Genomic DNA, 24,881 nt, shown 5'->3' with positions numbered 1-24,881 from the left:
CAAGACATAAAACTAAACCAAAGGTTATCAAAAATACATTCAAAATGCAATTTGACCAGAGACCAGATTCCTAGCTTTCCCGTCTCGAGAGGCCAATACATGCATTTCTCCGCATTCAAACAAAATATAGGTGACCTATTTACTTAGATAATTATACTGGAAGTAATCTCATCACGTTTTAGTGGCTCAACTGATACCTTTTCGTATCCCGGAGGCCTCTTTGTTGTTAATAAGTGTCTAATTAGTTCGTCTGTGGTAAATCCTTTGGAAACTTAAACATCGGAACAGAATCGGATACAAATAGGGGATCCAGTTTTGTGGAAGTTTGGGAGCGCTGTCGAAGTAGAGACTTGGTGGTAAAATGTGTGTAGCTGTTTCATTGGTTTACTTGACGCCAGATTTGTATACATAGTGTTCAAAATAGAATGAACTACGTTGGTATCGAAGTCGATACCGAACCTCGATAAGATTAGTTTGTATCCGGTATGACTATATAATATGCTACAAAAATAGGGATGATGACGGGTTAAGAAAATAAAAAATATATTTAGTCTGTCAGTTAGGTATTAAGGAAAAAATATTAGACACATTTTTTTTTATTTTGAATAACAAAAAACACTTAGATACAACAAATAGGTTTAGGACTGGAAGAAAATACGTCATTTCTACGTATAAAATGTACCTAGAAGTGACGTCACGCGGTATTTCAAATCGATATACTGTCTCCAAAAATATTTATTTCCCTAAGAAAAAAATAAAATAAAAAATACAGGTCTAATGTTTTAAAATAATCTACAAGATTGACATTAAAATTAGTCATCTACCCTATTATTGAATATCTGGCCAGGCCCATCTACTCTAACCAAATATATTATAGCAGGTTGTAAAGGATAAATGCTACACATGGTCGAACAAACTAAACTAAGAGCTGAACAGCACACAGACGTAGTCTTGTTTACTATTGCACGCGTTTGGTCAGTTCACAGTTACACGAACGTAGCGGCTAAGTAATGAAATAGTCTTGTGTGTAACGCTGCTAGAGGCTACAACAGCGTGTAGTTTCCGTATGTCCAAGAGATTCACTTGAAATATTCATATCTGGTATAGCTTTGGTTTCTTAGGTTTTAGTTATCACTGTGACATAGTTGGCAAACCCTTTTAAAAATAAAACTTTAGATTAAATTAGATTTTTGAGGTTCTATCAAAAATGATTGAATAAAGACTTTGGATTAAGATCACTTATTGAAATTGGCAGTTAGTCGTGTTAAACCTTCTACATATCACACTAATATTATAAATGTGAAAGTTTGTTTGTTTGGTTGTTTATCCGTCAATCACGCTGAAACTACTGAACGGATTTTGATAAAAATTAGTACCTATACAGAGAGGGCTCTGGAGCTGCGGACTACCTAGCGGGTTGACTGGGGCCCTGTCTCGAAAAGCAGGAGTAGGAACGGGATAGTTTTTAGTCAGTAAGAGTCTGACACTTGGGCGAGAGCCCAAGCCCCAGGCAGGAGAAGTAATTGAAAGATTTTCTCCCCTTAAAAAAAATACAGAAAAGGGTAGTTCTTCAGAGACAAAATTTTCGATGTCTTTGGGAATATTTTTGAAACCAACTAACAAAACGGCATGTAATATTTTTTTTAGTATAGTTTAGCTATATTAGTTACTAGGGCAAATAATCATTTTTTAAATAATTGCAGTCTAGGTACAAAATGTTTTAATTGTTCTTCTGATTCATATGGTGTGTCCGTTTGCCATTTTCCGGAACAAAGTAGTCGATTTCGCATTTTCCTTTGATACTTCAATATAAACCTATAATTACAACGAAAGGAGATGAGTTGTCCTCTTCAAAAAAAAATATGCATTCGTTATAACTATGTTAGTATGATTATAAATAAATAAATAAGAAGTGTCCGGCGTATAATACTGATTAATATGGCGTAAGCTACGAATGACCATACTTAGTCGGGTATTAATAATGAGAGTCTGGCTTCCTGTGCGGAGGGAAACCAGGCGTGCAACGGACAAGCTAGGAGGCGGACGTGCGGCTGGTTGGCTTAGATCCAGGTGTTACTAAGGTAAATATCTGATTCATCTGTGTTTGGTTTACATGGCATCCTGATTACAATGCCTATTTTATAAAATTTACTTTACAGTTTTAAAACTGTTATCTATGTTTCGTGTGAAGCTTTTTGGTTATACATTCGTGTAGAAAAATGACAAGAATGAAGTCTGTATATACGATGAGTTATGCATGATTGTAAGCAAAATCCTGATTCATCTGTGCCTGATTCGTATGGTCAAAACCGCATATAAATCATAAAATAATGCTCTTGTTGCGTTGTCCATTTTTTTACTAGTCTTATTTTTAAATTAACTTAGCTATAAATGTTATAGGTACAATTTAAAAACTTTTTTTTGAGGAATGTAATTAATATGAGTCTGAAATTGCTAATCCGCCCTGAGCAAGCGTGATAAAGTGACTTATCTGTAGGCTGGACAACAAGATATACATACAATTTAGAAGTCAAAGTATTGTAACAATTTCTGATTCATCTGGGCAGAAAATATTCAAACGTCGATATCTCGAAAACTAGTTTTTTAAAACGAGTCCCTCATTCGAATATACGTTATTTGGTATAACTATTTTTATATGAACACGTGTTACAGATCTTAAAGTGGAATTAAATTTTGGCCATATGAATCAGTCGAAGAATCAAATTTCGAAGAACTACCCAAAAGCTATGAGCTGACTTGGGTAATAGGATATTATTAACTCACGGAAATGCAGGCGAAACTGCTAGTAGAAGCTAGTTTAAAATATTTTTACGTCATTAAATAGAATATACTGTTTTAATTTACATACTACATTTCTCATTCCACATTCTATGAACTCCTTAAACCTAAATAAATAGTTGCCAAGAGTTAAGCAAAGTTTTACTACGGTTTACCACGTTTTAAACTTTGTAACTATTTTCTAATTAGTAAAGCCCATCTCAAAACAATTAAAAGACCGATTGGTCAGTTTCAACTTCAAAGAAACAACTGCTTGTAATTAAACTGTAATAATTCCTTCTTAGTGCTTGCGTAGTGGTTGGCTAACTGCCAAGAGCCACTGGACTTGGTTTCTGAAGGTCCAATTAAAGTGACTTATAGTAGGCTGGACAACAAGATATACATTTTGGAAGTCAAAGTATTCATTTGATTCGCAATATCGGTGGAAGTATCATCGGGAGTTTGGAATCTGATATTTCTTATTTAGTATATGTTCTGATATATCGGCACTGTGGTCTCACATTTATTTACTTATTAGGCCCTTTGAATTGGGTGAGAAAATTGATCTTTAGAGAATATTCTCTCAGCTAAATGTGCCTGTTAACAAAGTCCTCCAGTGGCTTCCACTATTTCTGATCTTGAACAACTCTTCTTCATTTGGGATCCGCAGTAAGTTTCACAGTTCGTCTTCCTAGCGCTTGTATTGTGGTCTCATACCGAATAAGTTGAAGATTTGACCTTGAAATTTCTTCCTCGGTCGATCCGTTTAGGACTATTAGACTAGAATCACAATCTAAATCAAGCCATTAAAGAATATTTCACACACGCAACCTATATAGGTAATTTACAACAAGTAAGTTAATGTAGTTAGGGCTTACTTCAAAGTACATAAACTCCTATAAAAAGGTAAGTTTTCAAATAAAACGACCTCTAGTCTTAAACTTTTTTATTAGGACACGTAAAGATCGTCTACGTTTCGTGCCGACACAAAAACTTATGTTAACTTGTAGTTCTAGATTCTAGAATTCTAGAAAAACTTCGAATAACTTACGAACGTACTTTTAGTTAAAGTCTTAATGTCAGGAGAGTTGGTAATGCAGAAAAAAGTAATTCAAGTACAAGTTGAGAAATTGTAATTACTATGGTTCGTGGTTCTAGAGTTTATGTGATTCTGCATTATGACGCTTTAAATTCAGGATTGCAAGTGATAATGATATATTGTTGATGATTTATTCTTGTCTAATGCAACTGTAGACTAATTAATGATGCAGATGCAAATGATAATGTATTTTTTGATTTCAGTGTCACTTAGTTTCCCTTTTTCGCACTTTTTATTAAGAAATGCCTTATATTAATCTGTTATTTGAATCTGTTGTATCCTTGTTTTGTAAGGTCGAAGGTATTTGCAGAGAGAAAGGATAGTCATGGATGCCCAAATGATAATGTCCTGATACATTGATATATTTTATCATTATTTATCATTGATTACTCACTTACATAGGTATAAGGACACAGGTATAAGTTACATTGACTTATGACACCACCACTATATGTACACCACAGTTTGCTTGTTCATCAAAATTGTTGTTACGTTTAAAGGGGAATCGAGACAGTAAAAGGGTGAATTGTGATACCTATTCACCTTGTTTTACATAATAATATCTAATAATATTACTTCCTTAAATATCTTGATAGGTATCTTGATCAGTTAATCTTACAAACATATCACCAGGAAAACGTAGAATCACGTTGTAATGATAGCTTACGTAAACGATTTCCCTTCGCCTAATGCGCGAGTATTTTTTGTTGAACTTACACACCTGTCAGGAGGGATATATAGGAACGAGATTTTCCCTCCCAACCCTCATGTAACACAGCTTAACCCTTAAGCTCTAGCTGACATATCCCAGATTACCGTTACGATTAAGCCGATGACAAATGTTACCTTATATTTTTCATTCGGTATGTGAATCTATAGATACACTAGGGGACAAATGTCCTAGGACATGTATCGACGACATATCAAGCGAAGCCGGCCGATTTTGCCTGACATATATGGCGAAAACGAGTAAAAACGGTGTGGTTTTTAGTCAGTAAGAGTGTGATACTCCCTCTCGCCTCAAAAGAGAAGTCACTGGATCATTCCCCCAGTAAATACGAATCCCCTCAAAAAAAGCACCAACGACGCGCTACTAATGAGATTTTCGATAATTATCATTATAAACATTTGCCCAACACAGATTGAGTCCAAGTTTTCGTCCAGTTCTTAGCAAGATGTGCTACGTCCACTTAACCGACGTTTCAGTAATAGCAATGTACATAAGGTCCATACAAAATAACCTTAATTACTGCTCTTTTTTCTTATACATATATTTTTTCTTTTAGGAAAACGGGCATACTTTGTTTATCAAGAAATTCTTTGGTACATTTTTCTCGGTTTTTCTGGAATTTCATCTTACACAAAAAGATATAAGGTATGTTTTTGGGTGAAAATTATATTAGAGGCACGTGTATTTTTTGTATAAGTTATGTATGTGAGTTTATGAGTATTTATTAGTAGTTCGCAGGGAGAAAATGTAAGTAATCAGGTTTCGCTTGTACGTATCATGTCAAGGAAAAATAGTTTCCGCGGCTGTCGTGCGAACTACTTCCGTGCCACTGTTTTACCTGTAATGGATACTGTAATGAACATATTAATTGAAGCATTTAGATAGTTTGCTGTGTATAATCCCATCTCAATCATACAAATCACACTAATATTAAAAATGTGAAAGTTTGTTTGGATGTTTGTCCGTCAATCACAATGAAACTAATAATCGGATTTTGACGAAATTGTGTATACAGACAGGGTATAAGTTGACTTGCGTGATAATATACTTTTTATACCACGTACAAAGCCGCTGAAAATTAGACATAAAAGGAAATATAATATATTAAATATCTTTTGTACTTTATTTTATTACATTATCTCTTTTTACTCTATTATAGAACTAGGTATCGTTAGAAAGACTGACATTTTTATTAAATAGAAACTGTCTTCTAAGAATTGTGTGGCCGTCATACCCAGTTAACTTTCCTGCGTAATAATATTATGACTTATAATAAAAAGTCCCACCCTTTAATGTCTGAGTTTAAAAATACTGTGTTTATATTGTATTCACTAACTAAATGAAAAACTTAATAAAGTTATTCGAAGGACCTAACAAAGGAAGCCACAGGATACAGTTCAGCTCGGCTCCTATTGACTGTAGCGTGATGTTATATAACCTACAATCTTCCTCAACAAATGGACTATCCAACACAAAAAGAATTATTCAAATCGGTACAGTGGTTTAGGCGTAAAGAAGAGATAGAGACGTGAATTAATTTCTTGTTTACATAATTTTTCACCCACTGCTCGGCTCCTATTGATTGTAGCGTGATGTTTTATATACATAGCGTTCCTCGATAAATGCACTATCCAACACAAAAAGTATTACTTAAATCGAATCAGTAGCCGAAGATTAGCTTGTACAAACAAACAAAAACCCTTCAGCTTTATATATTAGTTTAAATAGTATAGATATAGATATTATTTACCACTAAAGTTTACAAACACAACAAAATGTAACACAAATTTCGACGAATACTAAATTTAGGCAAGGTAAACTAAATAAATCAATCAATTTAAGTTGATCCCGGTCCAAAGCCGGACATAGTCCTTCCTGTCGCGGTTATTTTAAATTACTTTACGGATTACCCTATCTAGAGCAGCGGTCCGATCTCGAATCGAAAGGAAATTAATTAATTAACATTAAAACAGTCAGAGAGGAGTAATATCAGATTCATTGCAACAGCTAAGAGCTTCAATGAGTAACTTATTTAATAGGTAAATGAAAGATACAGGTTCTCGAATATTCTAATTAAATAAAATATCTAGAAGCTACGTTGGATTCTTTAAAGTAGACCTTGTCTTACAATGATAAGGTTGGAATTTGAATACAAATTCATAAATTATGAATGAGTTTATAATTGTGAACAGTGTATGAAAATAAGTTCACCCTTTATTACATGAAACAACACACCTTTGTTAACACTGTGACGTCATATGAACGTCAAAACACACTTAACGAGCAACGCCCCAACCCAGCAATTAACTTGTCATTTAAATTTGAACTTTAAATTGTATGTCGTATGATATATTTCATAACGTCAATACAAAAAAGTCGACGGTGGGTGGCCAGCGCGCGGTCCTCTTGAGTTGCAGTTGTGCTTCAAGCACGCTGGAAGTACGCGGGCCATGTACTTACTGCTCACTGGCAGCGAGCCGCCCGCCAGGCGCAAGCGAAACAACGTCGCATCACGCGCTTGCACCTCGCGGGCGACGCGTCGTAAGCACGCTGGCAGCTAGCGGTAGCCACAATTCGAAACAACGCCGGAGTCGGGCCGGAGCCGTGCTTGTTAAACGTGAAAACTCTTTTGCTCTTTTGATACCATACATTACGTGTAGTTGATTAAACTCATTGACCACACATGATTTAAAATAACTACTTTCACGTTCACTTCTTCAGCACAGCAATTACGGGGTAGTAATGAAGTATCGATGTTTTAACGATAAAACAAGCGAACGAACGATAACCAACGGACTCGATATTAAATCGAGAACTTTATCGAGTGGGCGCAATGTCCATTACTCGATACATTAGCTTTATTGGCCAATCGATTCTAGTATTTACTTTGTACGGTGATGTTCTGGGAACGGGAAGCGATTATTGTTTGTTTGTTTATTCAAACCGATATTAATTTTGGAAATAAGAATGGCTTGGTAGGAAATGTTTTGGGTCGATTTGTATTGTTTTGTTTTTCGATTTCGAAACAGTTTCATAACTAATTGTTGTGGGATTCATATCATTATAAGTGACTTTGCAGTAGTTATGTTATGAGCTCCATGTAGGGGTAGCTGCGGACTATCTAGCGACTTACCGGAGCTCCGGCTCGAAGGGCAGGACTAGGAACGGGGTGGTTTTTAGTCAGTAAGAGTCTCACACTCCCTTTCGCCTCGCCCAAGGCGGGAGAAGATATGGGATGACTTTACCCCCTTCAAAAAAGGGATGAGCATCTGACCGTATTGCCGCACATCAAGTACTATTCCATACTCCGTGCTTTCTCTGAGGACTTTGTAAACAACGAAAAATATTCAATAATACTTCGCCAAGAATCGAGCAACGAGGCAACAATAAAACAATTGATGTCATAGAAATATGAACTCTATAAACGAGATGTCAGCTCATCAAAACAGATCCTTAATTAAACTCACCATCTCGCGCCGAATGCTTAAATAATAATCATGGCCTACAGCGAAAATTTAGGATAACAATAATTGGATTGAAATATTACATTAATAATTTATGAGTTTCTTCGAGTGCTAAGAACACCCTTTTAAATAATTGGTCTCTTAGAGGGTGTCGATTACGGAAAATGTGATCGCGTTGTATATATACTTATATAGTTATATAGGTATTATTGTTGCGTAATTATAATTTACAAGAAGTCATGATAAAATTCATGGAACTGTGATAAAATTTGCTTATACTCTTACATTTGTTTTCTTTCGATACCTATCCGATTTATAATTACGTGAACGTTTTAAAAGAATTCAAATTCCTGTTGATAGAACTTCTATGGATCACTCATCTTTTATTAACAGAATAAGTGTGTATGGTATAAGTGCATTGCTGACCTTTAGTCATTATTGAAACAATACAGCATTTGCACATTTTTACTTATAATATCATTAGCCAGGGCCGATATTTTTTATCACAGTGCACAATCTTATTATGGCATCTCCTTTTTGTACTTGCTTCATGGCCATAACATTACAAAAATATAACAGACATCACGTGAATTTTGATCCCTAAAAATAAAAATAGCAATAAAAAGGGAATCGAATCAGATTTGATTCTAACCTCATTTTGACCTCTAAAGTTCTACACTAGGTAACAAACTCAATTGTAATTCAAATCAGTGTCCAGTATAGGCCACGTTAGTGTCATTCAAACCGAATTAGGCTGGGAACGGCCACCTTGGGACCTGGCTGTCTTCCAAATAGAAAGATTAGATACTACTTTATATTGATTCCAGTGTCCAAAGATAGATGGCGTTAATATGCCCGTCACGTGGACCTTTTAGTCAATGGACGAAAAAGAAATTTTTATTTGAAAATGTCTAGAAAATAAGGTGTTTTATTTATGTCTAGTAATCGGCGCATGTTGTGTGTCTAGGGACGTCTTTTTGCTGTTCGTTGAAAGTTTGTTCTAGGTCGTTTCTTCTTGAATATCTCTTCAAAATGTTGTTGAGTTGTGTTGATATTGAATAAGAATATACAATCTTATATTTGGTCTATTTATACGATATCTGAATGTAAGCAATGTGTTTAAAATAAATAGCCAAATACATTGTAATGATTTTTAAATTATGAATAGACAAACTATTGGCATTTAAAACTAACCAATGCAGAAACTAGATAGGTATATATTATTTAGGCAATAGGTATATCAAGTCCTAGTGTGACGTCATGAGTGAAACATTAGTCAACTAAGGTACTCAATTAATCTAATTGGCTATTAGTCAAAACGTACATAGATAACTCAGAATGAAAACTTACAATGTGTACTGAACATACGCACCAGTATTTATTGATCTGTTACACTTTGTATAGTCCAATAACTAAGGGTTTAAGTTATGTTGGATATTTAATTAAACCCCAATAGATTCTATTGATCTGTCTTTATGAAGAAACATTCTAAACTATGATAAAACTTTTTTTAAAAGGGCCTTCATGATTTGAAGTACGTACCTCAATTTTGTTAAGTCGGGTAATATACCTAAAACCTTCTTCTAAGTCTGAAAAACAATCGATTCAGCCAAACGCGAGAAGTCGGTTAAAAAAGGCATGTATCTAGCCTTGAATAGTCGTAACGATTTAAATAAAAAACTGCGAGTCAATGAGACCGAATAACTTAATACATAAATAGGATATTCGGGATAAAATGGGGGCACCACGAAAACTCCTTTTGAAACAAGGAAAAAAATATAAATGTGCGTAAAAATCGCGGGATATTACTAGTAAATTATAAAATATAATTTCATTCAATATATAATCGTTTTAATACATAAATCTTCGGCAATAAATTGAGTCCAAATCGCATGGGACCGATAAATTACAATAATCCTTATTTATTTTCAATAATAAATTTATTTGAAACAGATCCGATTAATTACACATAGGAGTAATATGAGCTCTAAATCCCAATAACATAATTTTGAATTAATGCTACAAAAGCTGTTAATGTTGATTTATTTATATTTTACTAACTTCGACCAGTGGCTTTGCCTGCGTTCCCAGGGGATAAAAATGGCATATGTGTTATTCCAGACCATCATCGTCAATATTATTTGTCTAAAATATCTTTACAATACTTACTTTTAATTTAGATTTTTTATGCAATTTTAAAACTTCTAGACAAGCCATGTTTTATTACCAACGTGAAACAACGCTTGCGTTTTTTTTCGTTGTGTGATTGAGGTTACAGAAGGTCCTATTACAAAACCCCCAACGCCATAACAAATCTTTCCAATCCCCGATATCCCAACAACCCTTAAACTCTTATCAAAAGGCTGGCAACGTTAATGTAACGCCTCTGGTGTCCAAAGACGTCAGCGATTGCTATACAAAAGAGCAAAATTAGGTTAGGTTACCAATACCATTAGACTAATTTGCGTCCGTCGATACATCAATACCATAAAACCTGTCCAAACATTGACTTAAGGCCTAGACCTAGTTCATCTAATTAATTAGTCCACACCACTCCCAACAATGAATCCACCAACATTCACAAAAAACAAACACTAATTTGCCAAAAAAAGCCCTAAAACCATACAACAAAAAGTCTAAAATCCTGGCAACAACAATTAACCTGATTACTTAATACAAACTTGATACATCAGTTATTGACCATCCATTTCCATTAAGCGATAACTCATATGCCCCGTAGCTTGTAAACTTGCCAATCATTTAATTGATTCGCATTGAAAACGTACACCAACCACATTCAATTCGTCTAATGCATTCGTTGTGCCTCGCATTGATAGCTTTTCACTACTGCACGTTTGTATCCTATGCGAAAATAAACGAGTATTCTTGGAAACTCCATAAAACTGCTGGTATTCAATATTTTTGCTTGTTTATCTAGTGGACGTTTTTAAATGGATTTTTCTGGAGAATTTGCTGAGGTATTTTTTGTTGAGAGAAATTTTGGTATGCTGTGGGATGATTATGGTTTTGAGTTGGGTCCTTGTTTGTTAGATATGCGGATTTTTTAATTTGTTGGTATTCAAATGGTGCTTTTATTTGGTCAACACAATTATGAGACGTAGTGATATATGGGCGTCAAAAATTCTTTGGTATTAATTTTTCATTTCTTGTTCTAACCACACAACAAGTGTGAGAGAGTCATACTTAGGAAGTGTGGGAGAGCTACGCTTCAGCACGAATGGGCTGGCTTGAATGGAGTGATACCACGGCCTCACAGAAAACCGACGTGATACAACGCTTGTGTTGTGTTTCGTTGTATGAATGAGGTTATCGGGGCCGGCAACGCATTTGTAACGCCACTGGTGTTCAGGTGTCCATGGACGGCAGCGATTGCTTACCATCAGGTGATACGTCTGCTCGTTTAAAAACACAACAGTTTATTACTAACCACCAAAACATACAACAATGTTTCAGATATCAATTTTATATATTAACAAATGAAAAATATTAATGGAAATGCATAAAATTCTATGAAACCTCATACGCATTGCAATTATCGATATGGAATCGGTTCGATTTCGGTTATTTTACGTCCAGAAAATGACTACACGTTTTTATTAATGAAGTTCTCGTCTTTATGGACTGTAAAATAATATAGCAACAGTATTTCATGGAGCGTAAAACTTAACGATATTTTTCACACTTCGACGCTCATTAATGGTTTACTTAATTACTTTGATGAAGTGATGCCTTCCTGAATTATTGCGCGCTTCAAGTTAATTTTGTCTGTTTTTCTTTTATATATTTTTGTTTTTGGTGATGTTTTTTTTTTTAATTATGTATATTGATTAACCCGTAGCATGTTGAGAGCGCAGATCTACGTGAAATATAATGAATTTTCTATTGTGTCTCATATACCATCATATAGGAGGTTAAGGGGTGATATTTCCCGGAGCTGCGCACTGCCTAGCGAGTAACGGGAATTTTCCAGCTCGAAAAGCACTAGGTGGATACGGGGTGGTTATTTGTCAATAACAATCTGTACATTCTTGTCACGCCCAGGCCGGGATAGATCATTGGATGATTTTCCGCCCTCAAAAAAGAGTGATATTTAGTACAATAAAAAACTACCGCAAGTTAAATAGGTAGTTATGTAAACATCCCAAAAATGTATTTTTATTATAAATAATATATGTGAAAATGGGTTTGTTTGTTAGTCTTTCTTTTATGACACAAGACGACTGATTTTTGTGTCTGGAGATATTTAAGAGGCCGCTAAGTAATAAGCGACCTTATTGACCTTGAATTCTGTTCGTATTATACTATCAAATCATCGTTCGTAACTTTGTTATTAGAGTCTATATTCTGTTTGTAAATATACAATAGCCATTTATTTTCATCTCATCATTCTAAACCCTAAAATATCCAAAATATTATTGCAGAGTTCTAAAACTTTGTGTTCAGCGATTTATGGCTTGAAGGCATGACCAAAAATAAATCCTGATTCTGAGCAAAAATACACTATAAAAACCTACATATTCAATTTCTGACAAAACTATTAAAAAAATATGAATGCAACGTCACGCTTTTTATCCCCGAAGGGCTAGGCAGAGGTGCACATTAAGCCACGTAATGGCGCTTGAATTTTACCCACTTTTCACCATTTGTATTATAGGTGAGCCTATTGCCATACCGGAAACAATTCCAAACTCCGTGCTACTACTTAGAAATTTCCGAAAAACTGAATAAAACCCAGTACTACTTTGCCCGACCAGGGAATCGAACCCAAGACCTCTTGTCCGGCAGTCGCACTTGCGACCACTCGACCAACGAGGCAGTCACTACTATAAACAAACTACTAATGCCAAAAAATCTATTTCTCAATTCAGAGTTTAAAAACACACGCAACCTTGGCAAGCCTTGAAACGAAGGCAGAGCCGACACAGGTGGGTTAAGCACTTCAGTTCATTTCATTCCCCCACGGAAATAAGGCCTCACAACCGAACAGGGTTTCAGCAAGATCACACTGTATTACATGATCTATATCCATCCCTATATCTTTGATCATTTGCTTCCCATATGTGACAGATGTCCTCCAAATATATTTATTGGAAAAAAGTGTGGGGGATTTTTTTCGTGTGTAAGCCGATGTAAGGGTATGTTCATCTGTTTTGTTAACAGTAAGATGTGTAATGAAATGATGTGACTTTAGAAGCACAAACACTATGACTAATTTTTATTTTTATTCCCGTCTTGTAGATTACTTTAAAATCTTACATACGTATTATTTTATTTTCTTAAGGAACAAACACACACAGTACATTTTATGCGTAGAAAAAAGGGCGTATTTGCTACTACTCCCAAATTTTAATTCGTTTTGTCTAAGTATTGTTATCTTACACGTGTATGGCAATATTAAAAATACGTCTCTAATATATATTTTTTATTACGGTACCTAACTGACAGACTGAATAGGTTTTTAAGTTTCGTAATCCGTCATCATCCCTATTTTAGGGTTTTGCGATTTAATAAGCTTTTGGGTCATCAAAAATATGATGAAACATGTACAGAAAGTATATTTTACATCTGCTTCTACTCATTTTTAATAAAATATTATGATAGGAATGGTAAAAAAATACACTCGTCATGTTTTTGGAATCAATATTATTCCAACTCAATACGTTTTAGGTAATAAAATGAATTAATTCGTTTTCGATATTCCATTCGATGTCCGTAAAAACATTATGAGGGTTATTATTAACCCTTTAACCCTAAAATAATAATAAAATTTATCTATTTGGGAATTTTGTTCCCTTGGAGGTAGGTTGATTCCACATTTCTGTTTCATTATTTTTCGATTTTGGTATGATTGGCAAATGGAAATTTCAAAAAAATATACTGCATGGTTTTTGTGTATCATATTCTCTTTAGACAAATGTTATGCAAAACGTTCAAATTATTCTTTACTTGGCACTCTCCGAATAAGCTCTAAATTTCTCTAGAACCAGACTACATATGTTTAAAAAAAAAATAAAATTTTATAACTACCTAAATCGAATTCTGTTGGTTTTTTACATCTAAGTAAATAATGACTGTAGTTCTTTACCCATTTTGTCCATGTGTTGGACGCATTACCAGGCTCATTATAGTCATGCGAAATCGCGAGAGGTTAGATCCCGCTTGTAGAAGGCGTCGAGGAGGTAACCCTAGGTAGTTTTAGTGAGGTAAAAATCCCACATTCTCATTTAGTCTTTTATCCTAAGAAACATGGACGCCTTTTGAAGGTCATCAAAAAAGGTGGTTTTAGTCAATAAGAGTCTGTAAGATCTCCTTTTTCTACCCCAGATTAAGCAGCTCTTTGAAGATTAGACTTCTAGTAAGTAGTAAAAAAGGCAATCCTATACAGAATAGTATCCTTTTTGCAGCTTACCGACTTCTATCAGACAATCCATTTATCTTTCTTAGCGTTAACAGAACCTAAATTTGCATTTACTAAAGTAAAGAGAAAAATAGGCCTATAAATTGGCATTTTGAGGACAATCGACAAAAACTTCGTTAAAAGGTATCCGCTGTAGGTTTCTCAGAAGCTATATAAATCAATCATTTCGGTAACCAATTTGATTGGCCTCGGTCCACCGTCTACCTGAATTCGGCTGAATTTCAATATTTTACGTGAAGAGACTGCTACTTGACTCCCGATGCCCAATTACTGCAATACTGGGGATAGCATTGTGTATGTGTAGGTATGTAACGTAGTACTAAAGGTTGACCTTTGCTATTTCCTTAAAGTTTGTTTCTTTTTTTCAATGTTGTGGTGGCCCGAAGGTTTATGTCATCCTCTTCTCACACATGAGGGTGCAGATTCGAAACCTACTACCGGCAAGTATGTACTATTGTGACTTTTTCAGAGTTATATTATGTACTTTTTAAGATTATTTAGACATCACTAACAAACGGTGAAGCAAAATTAGGCTTCTAGGTAATTTCTAATAATAAGTTTGAAATTGTCTACTGGCATTGCGGAAGCGTGGTGATTAATGCTCAAATCTTGTCCGTGTGAGTGAGATGAGAGTCCTTTGGTCAGCAGTGACCACAAAGTCAAAGTGAAAGTCAAAATTAATTGAGCCACCTCTTACCACCTTCATTATCCGGTCAGTTTATATATTAGTTTACTCCCAATATCATAGAAAACCAACATATTCCATTAAATATTATTAACCCATATACATTGGGTTTACTCTGAACTCCCAGCTACACATTTAAAATCAACATTTAATTTTAATATTACAATTTTACATTTCGCTATCAAACCGAACCGTAAAAACATTACAAACAATGTATAAAACAACGAGACGTTACAAATCACATCTCTCTATTTTTCCCAACATGCAGTCCTATACTACAAATACGTTGCCAGTTGTCCACATTAATGTGCCATATTTTTACTTTTCTACTTAAAATATATACTACTTTTCACCTTTTTACTTATAATATCATTGTGCAGGGCTATTTCTTTTATCACAGTCTATAATCACATTATGGCATCTCCTCTTTGTACCAGCTTCATGGTACAAAATACCGATACAAAACATTGTAACTAAATAGATCTAATCAGTAAACAATGTCAGTATTACCCCACAAAGCGTAGTTCGTTCATCGCAGACTTTAATTATCAAATTAAAAGTTTTTATTTTTGTTTTAAATTTAAAGCGTACGGCTTACAATTTCGCAGCACTACGCGTGCTCCCGACCGTCATGCAGGGCTTAAGTCGAGGTAATGAATTAACACAACAAGTATGAACGTAATATGTTTAATTACGTTAATTGTGATGGCCTTGTGGCGCATTTTGGTATATTTTGGTGATTGTTATAAAGATGGAATTAATGGGTGTGGATTTTATTTTTAGTCAGACTGAAATAAAATGTCGTTGTAGCATGTTGTAGTGTTAGTGTCGTACTCATGCATCGCAATGCAATAAAACGGGAGAATCGAGAACAGGTATACGAGGGATCGAAGGCTTCGAAACCTACCAATGACAAGTACCAATGTGACATTTTTCGAGTTATATGTACTTTCTAAGATTATTTAGACATCGCTGACAAACGGTGAAGGAAAACATCGAAATGAAAACCTGGGCTTCTAATTCTAAGTTTGAAATTGCCAACCCGCATTGAGTAAGCGTGGTGATTAATGCTCAAAATTACACCGTGGGAGAAGAGGCCTTTGGTCAGCAGTGTCCAGTTAATATGCTGTTGATGGAAGACTGAAATAATAATAATAATTATGTTGGTGAAAAAAGGAGACAACTGTACAAAGATCGTTTTCAGTTGGTCGTTCTGGAGTCATTGGAGGTGCTAATGATCAGCAGCGGACGTCAGTGACATACAGCTGATCACTTACCCCCAGATAATCTGGTCGTGTGTGCCTTACCATATTCCTGTATAATGTAAATCATCATCATAATATTATAAGCCATAAGATATCCACTGCTGAACATAGGCCTCCTCCAATGATTTTGATAGGCCAGCTGGAAGCGACCTGCATCCAGTACCTCCCTGCGACCTTAATCAGGTTGTGTCACGTACAACTTTTGGGGAAACGTAAATAATTGCAAATAAATACTCAGAAATCAATAACAGAAACTAACACCTAAAACTTATGGTTTACAATTTCTATTAAGGACAGAGTTCTTAGAAGTTGTTACACTAAACCAAACTATGCTTGTTAACCCGCAAAGTTTTAACAACACGACTACACGATCTTTGCAATAGATATCGGAGACATACTTCAATATGGCTTCTCCATTTTGTTCAGATGTTCGACTATAAACTTCTATTACGCCTTGAGAATCATATGGAGTAGTTTTTGTATTGGTTTGACGACTGTCTTCGATACCGTAGATATGAATTTAGACTATTCTGTTATTTGTATAAGAAGAATAGTAATAATGATCTTTTTTCCATTTGTCGCGGCTGTTATATCTATCTCTGTTGATATCTCTATTTTATTTTATACAAGAATGGCCAATTATTAAAACCCTTCAATTCCTAACCCTCAAAAGTCTAACACTCTAGACTGCACGGTTGGTGCGGTGGCTGGGCAACTGGCTGCCGCGCGCGCAACGGGTAGCGGGTTCGATTCCCGCACGGAGCAACTCTTTGTGTGATCCACCAATTGTTGTTTTGGGTCTGAGTGTGCCCACCCACGACACAGGAGAAAATCCTAATGTGGAGCAACGTTTGATTAAAAAAAAACCACGTGGGCTGCGACGATTGCTTACCATCAGCTCGTTTACTGGCTTATACCACAAAAAGAACCATTCTCAAAAATAACCTCAACCTTCTCCAACTCAGAATTTCTCTATCTTTTCTTTGTCTAAACTTTCGACACACATTAAACTTCATCATTGTTGTTATAAGTTTTTAATAAAAACATAACAAATAAACACAGTGAACTACAACAAACACGTCTCTACAATACCACTAGGGAAAAAAAGTATAATTAAAAATATTGTACAATTTTCTGACTATGTACGAACAAAGTTTACAAAATAAGCGTATTTTAACGTTAAATTTTAGTGTGACATCGCAAATGTAGCACAATTTACACTCATTTATCTGCAGCGGGTGTCACACCAGTCATATTTACTCGTGGAAAAAACAGGTCAAATAAACGTGTGTACTAAATTAACTATGTAGTTAGTTACAAAGTGATAAGCAGCACACCTATGTAACAGTTACAAAGATTTATAGTTTTTCTAGAAGTGATCACTGTTACATCAGTTATTTTAATTAAACAAATATCGTATCGTCACACCTTTTATCCCTGAAGCAGAAGGCAGAGGTACATATTATGACACGTAATGCTACTGTAAAATGTAGACCCACCCTTTGTGTTATTAGTCCCATGTAATAGGCACAATTCCAGACTCTGTGCTACTACTGAGAAATTTCCGAAAAACCGAAAAAGCCCATTAATGCTTTGCCCGACTAATTAAACAAATACTTTTATAATTTTCATTCAATTAATAATAAAGTATGAATGAGTTATTACCATAAAGTCCACCAGACTTTTGTATAATTTATAAAAAGTAGCCTCAAAATTAAATACACTGAAATAAACTCTGAAAGTTTCATGTTCACCAGTTAAAGTTAAATAGTAGGTAACTATTTAAATAAGTTACGAGTTTCATTTGACACTCAAATGAAGGTTTTTTTATACAGAAAATAGAGCTTATAATAGTTGTCTAATAGCTAATTATAATGCAAATAAGGTAAACGAACTTAGCACTACAGTTTACCGAATCTAGAACGCTTTTTATGTATATTTGTGTCAGGGAGGAAAGCAGAACCGTTGGCTGTATTTCTGAGGAGTATTTTATAAAGTGAGTTTTGCTCATCTCAGATCATTTGTCCACGTAATTGCAAACGCTTTACCTCTCCCTGACGAGACGGTTTGTTTAAAACGGTACCTCTTTTTGTTCACCTCTGACTACCCGACTAGATTGGCTTTTTTTTTTTTTTTTTTTTTTTTCAGGGTGGAAAATCATCCAATGACTTCTCCCGCCTTGGGCGAGGCGAGAGGGAGTGTCAGACTCTTACTGACTAAAAACCACCCCGTTCCTACTCCTGCCCGTCGAGCCGGAGCCCCGGTAAACCCGCTAGGTAGTCCGCAGCTCCGGATTAGGCATCAGCCCTACTGGGCCCCATCTGTGGTGGTCTGATGGCTCTTTGAGGCGCGCGCAGAACGCGACGCGCCGCACGCACGGGTCTGGTTCTGGTCGGGCGGCGAGCTACCCTTGCTCGCCGTCCGCAGACCCGCACTTACGGTGGCCGGAGATCGTCGCGCGATCCCCGACGCCCGGAGTGTCTCTCGCGACGGCTGGGGCGTGAAGAGGTTCGTTCTCTCACGCGCCCCGCCTCCTCCTTAGCTAGCATGACTGCTTCGCAGAAGGAGGAGACGGCATCCCAGTCCCCCTCGCTCCGCACCATGGCTTGTATCAGTGCCGGACGCGAGAGGGCGCCGTCGCCGACCACATCCCTGAGGACACGGCGGTGCTCAGCCCACGCAGGGCAGACCGCAAGCGTATGTTCCACCGTGTCCTCCGGGCGGTCTTCGCAGTGATGACACCCGGGCGTTTCCTCCCGCCCAATCAGAAACAGGAACCTACCGAAGCTTCCATGTCCGGTAAGCACCTGCGTCAGGCGGTAGGTGAGGACGCCGTGGCGCCTCTCTAGCCACTCCTCAAAGAGGGGACTTACCGCTGCAATGACAGCGAGCCCAGCCCTCGGTTGCGACAGTCGCTGTTGCCATTCCGCCATGAGATCGCGCCGGAGCTCATCCCGCCACGCACTAATCTGGCGCGGCAGTGGAGTTTCGCCCCGGCGACGCGCGTCGGCGCGCAAACTAAAGACGCGCGCGAGCACCTTCGCCTCCAAATCCCACGGCGGGAGTCCGGCAAGGAGGTTAGCCGCCTCTCCGGAGATCGTGCGATATCCGCGGATCACCCGGATGGCCATGACCCTCTGCGACGTGAGCAGCGCCCGAGCTGGTCGCCGCATCAGGGTCGGCGCCCACACAGGGGCTCCGTAGAGGGCCATGGACCGCACGATCCCCGCGTACAACCTCCGGCAGGAGGCATTTGGCCCCCGAGGTTGGGCAGGAGCCGCTTAAGTGCAGCCCCCGTCCGTTCCAACTTAGGAGCCAAACGTCGGAAATGCTCCACGAAGTTCCATCGACTGTCGAGGACGAGTCCTAGGTACTTCATCGTCGTCTCGACGCCGATGGTAACCCCTCCTGCCGTTATTTGGGACCCATCCGGAGGTGGCGCGTTCCCGCGGCCATGAAAACACATGGCCTCGGACTTGTGGAGCGCCACCTCGAGTCCCAATTGCCGGATCCTATCAACAACTGTCGCAACCGCTCTCGCCATTAAGTTGGCCGCCGCCTGGTGCGACCTCCCGTGCGCTAGCACCAGCGTGTCGTCGGCGTAACAGACTACGCTGACGCCGTTCGGGAGGTCGGTGCGCAGCACCCAGTCGTAACCAATGTTCCACAGGAGCGGCCCCAAAACCGAACCCTGTGGAACACCGCGCGACATCTCTCGCCGGTTCCACTCACCTTGGTGACCGGGGTAGGTGACAAACCTATCCATCAGGTAGGCCTCGATAACACGACGGAGATAGGTAGGCACCCGGTGGTACCGGAGTGCCTCCAGTATGCAGCTCCAGGGTAGTGAGTTGAAAGCGTTGGCGATGTCCAGAGACACCGCCACGACGACCTTACCCCTGGACACTGCATTCCCCGTCGTGAGGTCTCTTACGCGCATGATGGCGTCCACCGTGGAGCGCCCTCTACGGAAGCCGAACTGGCCATCCGCGAGGTCCGGCCCAAGTCCAGACAGGTGCGCGACGAGGCGGTTCGAAATTATCCTTTCGAAGACTTTTCCCACCTCGTCGAGCAGCACAATGGGCCGGTACGCGGACGGAGAGTCCGCAGGGCGCCCCGGCTTCTTCACGAGGACCAGTTTTCCCGTCTTCCACTGAAGCGGGAACTGGCCCCTCTCCAAGCATGCGCTGTAGAGACCTATTAATCGAGGCCCGAGAGCCTCCGAGGCCAGGACCCACGCCTTGCCATGTAGGCCATCGGGTCCTGGGGCGGTGTTCTTGGCGCCCATCCGGCGCACCGCCGCTCTCAGTTCTGCCTCGGTCACCTCCGGAACGATGTCGTCGTCGTCGTCGCTGTGGCCCGCATTGGGCACCGCAGGGGGCGGAGTCATGGATGGAGGGGTGAAACCCCTCCGAAGTTGGGGGAACAAGGCGCCAATTACCTCCTCCACAACTTCTGGCCGGAGACTCTGAGTGAGCGGGGGAGCCCAGGTGCGGAGCTTATCACGCACCATCCGGTAGGGGCGCCCCCATGGATCTCTGTTCAGAGTCTCCAGCATCTCTCGGCGGGCTTCCTCCTTAGCCCGCCAAATTTCCGCTTTGAGGGCGGCCTTTGCCGCCTTGTACCCCTCGTACAACTCCGCCTCTCTGACCTCCGCATCTGAAGGACGGATACGGAGCCTGCGGTGCCTGGTGTACCGGCGTCGCGCAGCAACGCAAGCACTGCGCATAGCAGCTAACTCCTGCGACCACCAGTACACCTGGCGCTTGCGCTGACCTGGCCGGACCCGGGGCATCGCCACGTCACATATTTTGGACATGGCGTCCTGGAGCCATCTTGCTTCCTCGTCGATGTCGGCAGGCCTGTCCGGTGGTATCACCCAGGCCTGCACGATTGCGGCTTCCAGGAAAAGCTCCCGGTCCAGCTGTCTCAGCGCCCAACGCGGGCCATATGGGGCCTGTCTGGCTGGCGGGTTCGCGGCCTCGGTGGAGACGTCAAACCGGATGTACCGGTGGTCCGAGAACGTCTCCACCTCCTCCATAACGCGCCAGTCAACGACACGAGGTGACAGAGCAGGGCTGGCGAACGATATGTCCACCACCGATTCGCCCTGCATCCGCACGCACGTGGGGACAGAACCCCGGTTCAGGACGACTAGGCCTGTCTCCAGAGCCCAGTCTTCCACCATCCTACCCCGAACGTCAGTGAGCCGGGAACCCCAAGCCAAGTTTTTGGCATTGAAGTCCCCGAGGACAAGCACGGGGAGGGAACGGAACCCGACGACGACGGCGACCAACTCCCTCAGGGAGTTGTGGAACTCGGCGAGAGTTCGGTTCGGAGAGAAATACACGCCCACCACAGCGATCTCTCCGAACCGTGCTGCGACACAACCCCGGCCTCTCCGAGCATTCTCGAGAGTCGGGGTACCGGCGGCGGCCGACGAGATGATGGTCACCGAGCCGTCCAAGTCCGCAACCCAGTGATCCCTGGGCGGGACGAAATACGGCTCGGAGACCACAGCGACATTTATTGACCACTGCGCCATGCTCTGGAGTAGAAGGTCCTGAGCGGCGGCGCAGTGGTTGATATTCGCCTGGAGGAGGCGGAATGGAGTCATTACTGACAATCCATCACAACCTCCTCCCTGGCGGCATTACGGCCGGCGGAGACCGCGGCGGCGGTAGCAGTGGCGACTGCGGCGGCGGTGGCGGAAACGACGGGGGCGGCGGAGGGCCTACCCTTATCCCTGGGTTTGGTAGGGGGAGCAGGCCTTGCTCCCGACCCGGTGATTGGCCGGCTTGCCGGCCGCTGCACATGCGTCGCAGTGCAGCGGGGCGGTACACGTACCGGCCTTGTGACCGGGCTGACCGCAGCGGAAGCAGCGGTCGCTGCGGTCAACCTCCGAGGTGCATTTAACGCTCACGTGGTGGCCCACGTGGCAGCGGTAGCACCTCAGAGGCCGGACCTCGAGCAGCTTGACCTGCGCCGAGACCCACCCCACCAGGAGCCTTCTGCCCTCCTTAATCTTTTTGGCCGCTGTCACGGGGCAGCTTACCACCACCGTGCGCAGCCCCGAGTTGTCCGGACGGATGGTGCCTGCCTTGACCTGGTCAACAGGGCACCCTCCCGTCCTGGCGACAGCGGCCACCACTTCGTGCTCCGTCACGGAGTCGTCCAGACCCAATATACGCAAGTCAAGGCACTTGGTGGGCCTGGACACGCGAACCTCTTCCGCACCGAGACACGCCCTAATCCTTTCGGCTAGGGCGTCGGCGGATGAACCACTGGCCGCGCCGGGGACCTCAAGTAGACGGGCTCCTGTTGCCGTCACCTTCATTGAGAACCCGTCAGGGGCCCCGAACTCCGCGGGAGTCACCGCCCCCTTCAATTTGGCGAGAACGTCGCCATACGTTACACCCCTCTGGACTGCATCGGGCTGTAGCGTAATAACTACAGCCGCGGTCTTAGGGGCGAGAAGCAAGGCCGCAGCGCGCTTCTCCTTGCGCTGCTGCTGACGCCGCTGCCGCTGCGCTTTTTGCGGCGCTTCCTCGCCTCTTTGGCGACTCTCCTCGCCTCGCCAACTACTTGCCAGTCACCACTTGCCGGCAGGGTGGGCTCGCTTGTGACTGGGGCAGCTTGTTGAGCCGCTGCACCCCTCCTCCCTCTTCTGCGTCCGGTAGACGCATTTACCGCCTGCCCGCCAGCCGGAGCCTGCACCACTGGAGGAGCTGGGGCCCTTGTTGGGGGAGCCGCTCGTGGCCTTGCCACCGGTTGAGTATCGCGGCTAGTCCGACCAGAGGAGGTCGAGGGCCTGGCCGCAACGGCCGCGTATGACCTCGAGGTCGCTGAACTCGAGGCCGCTAGCGGGGGACGGAGGAGTTTGCTCTCCAGCACATTAAAACGTTGCTGGAAAGCAGCCATCTCCCTGCGAAGTAGCTCCACCAAATCAGGTTCCGCCGGAGGCTGAGGTTGACGTCCTCGGCAAACGGCAAGCTCAGCCTTAGTGGCCCGGAGCTCGGCCTCCAGCGCCGCATTGGAGGCCGACAAGCGCGACAGCTCCCGCCGCATGTCGGCCAGCTCCCGATGTACTTTTCCCGCCGAGGGAACCCTACATATATCGAAGGCCGCCGCCATAATTTCGGCCTCCACCGACTTCAGCTGAGCGGCTCCGGCAGGCTGGGATTTCTTTCCTGCTATCTGGCGAAGTCCCTCCCTGACAGCTTGACGAAGGGTCTCAGAGCCACGCTCACCATTCAAGCTCTCGGCATCCACAACCTCCATCACGGAGGAGTCCGAGTGGACGGCACTGATTAGAGCGCTACCCTCTGCGGCAGGGCGCTCAGCCGGCTTGGGTCGGACAGTACCTGCCAACCTCTTGCCCTTCCCCCTGCCTCCACCCCGCGCGGCCGTGGGGATTTTAGGGGGGGCCGGGGCCTCCTGCGCGTTGGAGGACGAGGACAATCCCCGACCCTCCTCCGTCCTGGGGCGCTTGAAAGCCGCCCTTGTCTGTCGCTGAGAGCTCACGCTCGCGGCAAACACTGATGAGGAGTCGGACTCCGAGTCCGACGCCTTCCAGCTTGGGACCCGTGTGTGGGACTTGCTGGACGAGTCCAGCGCCTCCCCACGGGTATCAGAGCCATTAAGGCTCTCTGCCACAACAACTGCAGGCGAGCTAAGCTCACCTGCCCTCTCCTCCTCTGGTGGTTTTATTGATTTTGTTTTCTTTCCCATACAGTTCCCACGAGTGTGGGGGAAATATTCAGTCCACCCAGGCAGTGCCCCCTGTACCTGGGTAAGTGTATATTTGTATCCCAACTAGAGGGTCCACCGGTCCCCTAGCTGGGGGTGCGCTCGAGACTGACACTACTCCTCAGCCACGCATACCCTCGCCGCGCACCAGAACTTGGTATTGGAGGAATTTTTTATAGAGGTTAACTTCCTCGCGGTCCGGGCGATCAAGCCAAGACCCTCGTCCCGTTCAGAGTCATAAAACATGACCATGACATCTTCCCGGATTACGATATCAACGGTTGCAGTCGGGAACAACTTGTGCCCCGATGCTGCTCGTTGGCAGGGTGAGTGCACAACGAGCACCGTCCTTGCCTCTCCACCACGCTCTCTGCTAAGTCAGAGAGACGGGTGGAAAGACGCTCCCTCGGAGGCGCAGGCCATGTGTCAGCACAGAGCCTGCCGCCTTTGGAACCCATCTCGGGTCCTTCCGCTTCGTCCAGAAGTTCGCTACAGGCAATAGCCACTCCAACCCTATCACCCCCGTTAGGGGGACTATTACCTGTACCCAGGGTGCACCACGGGGAGGTCTTCTGGCACCGCACCCCGACTAGATTGGCTGCGAAGGGAAGTAATACTGAATGACTGCGATTTATTAAGCTATATTTTTACGTAATATTTCCAACGGTAAGA

General features: G+C 42.0%; 2 protein-coding genes across 2 annotated transcripts; both read right to left on the bottom strand.

The window, feature by feature from the left end:
- Window positions 1-18,753: 18,753 nt before the first annotated feature.
- LOC126912594 (uncharacterized) lies at window positions 18,754-19,624 on the bottom strand. The gene has a single exon (XM_050705333.1). It carries the CDS (start codon window positions 19,589-19,591, stop codon window positions 18,896-18,898), a length of 696 nt encoding a protein of 231 aa, XP_050561290.1. The 5' UTR covers window positions 19,592-19,624; the 3' UTR covers window positions 18,754-18,895.
- A 3,030-nt stretch (window positions 19,625-22,654) lies between these two features.
- On the bottom strand, window positions 22,655-24,667 carry LOC118282453 (uncharacterized). The gene is made up of 3 exons (XM_050707452.1): window positions 24,598-24,667; window positions 23,046-24,157; window positions 22,655-22,672 (listed from the first exon to the last, which is right to left on the bottom strand). The coding sequence occupies exons 1-3, from the start codon at window positions 24,665-24,667 to the stop codon at window positions 22,655-22,657; spliced, it is 1,200 nt and encodes a 399-aa protein (XP_050563409.1).
- Between the last annotated feature and the right edge of the window lie 214 nt (window positions 24,668-24,881).

This window comes from Spodoptera frugiperda, chromosome 3, assembly GCF_023101765.2.
Source record: "Spodoptera frugiperda isolate SF20-4 chromosome 3, AGI-APGP_CSIRO_Sfru_2.0, whole genome shotgun sequence".
NCBI classification, from domain to species: domain Eukaryota; kingdom Metazoa; phylum Arthropoda; class Insecta; order Lepidoptera; family Noctuidae; genus Spodoptera; species Spodoptera frugiperda.
Note: the sequence above shows the minus strand (reverse complement) of the source record. Positions and strands in the feature narration are given on the sequence as shown.

Coding starts and splice junctions, on each gene's coding strand:
- LOC118282453 (XM_050707452.1), bottom strand. CDS start 24,667: ATGGGTTCCAAAGGCGGCAGGCTCTGTGCTGACACATGGCCTGCGCCT. Junction 24,158..24,597: donor GAGGGAGCGTCTTTCCACCC/GTCTCTCTGACT, acceptor TAAAACCACCAG/AGGAGGAGAGGGCAGGTGAG.
- LOC126912594 (XM_050705333.1), bottom strand. CDS start 19,591: ATGGCCATCCGGGTGATCCGCGGATATCGCACGATCTCCGGAGAGGCG.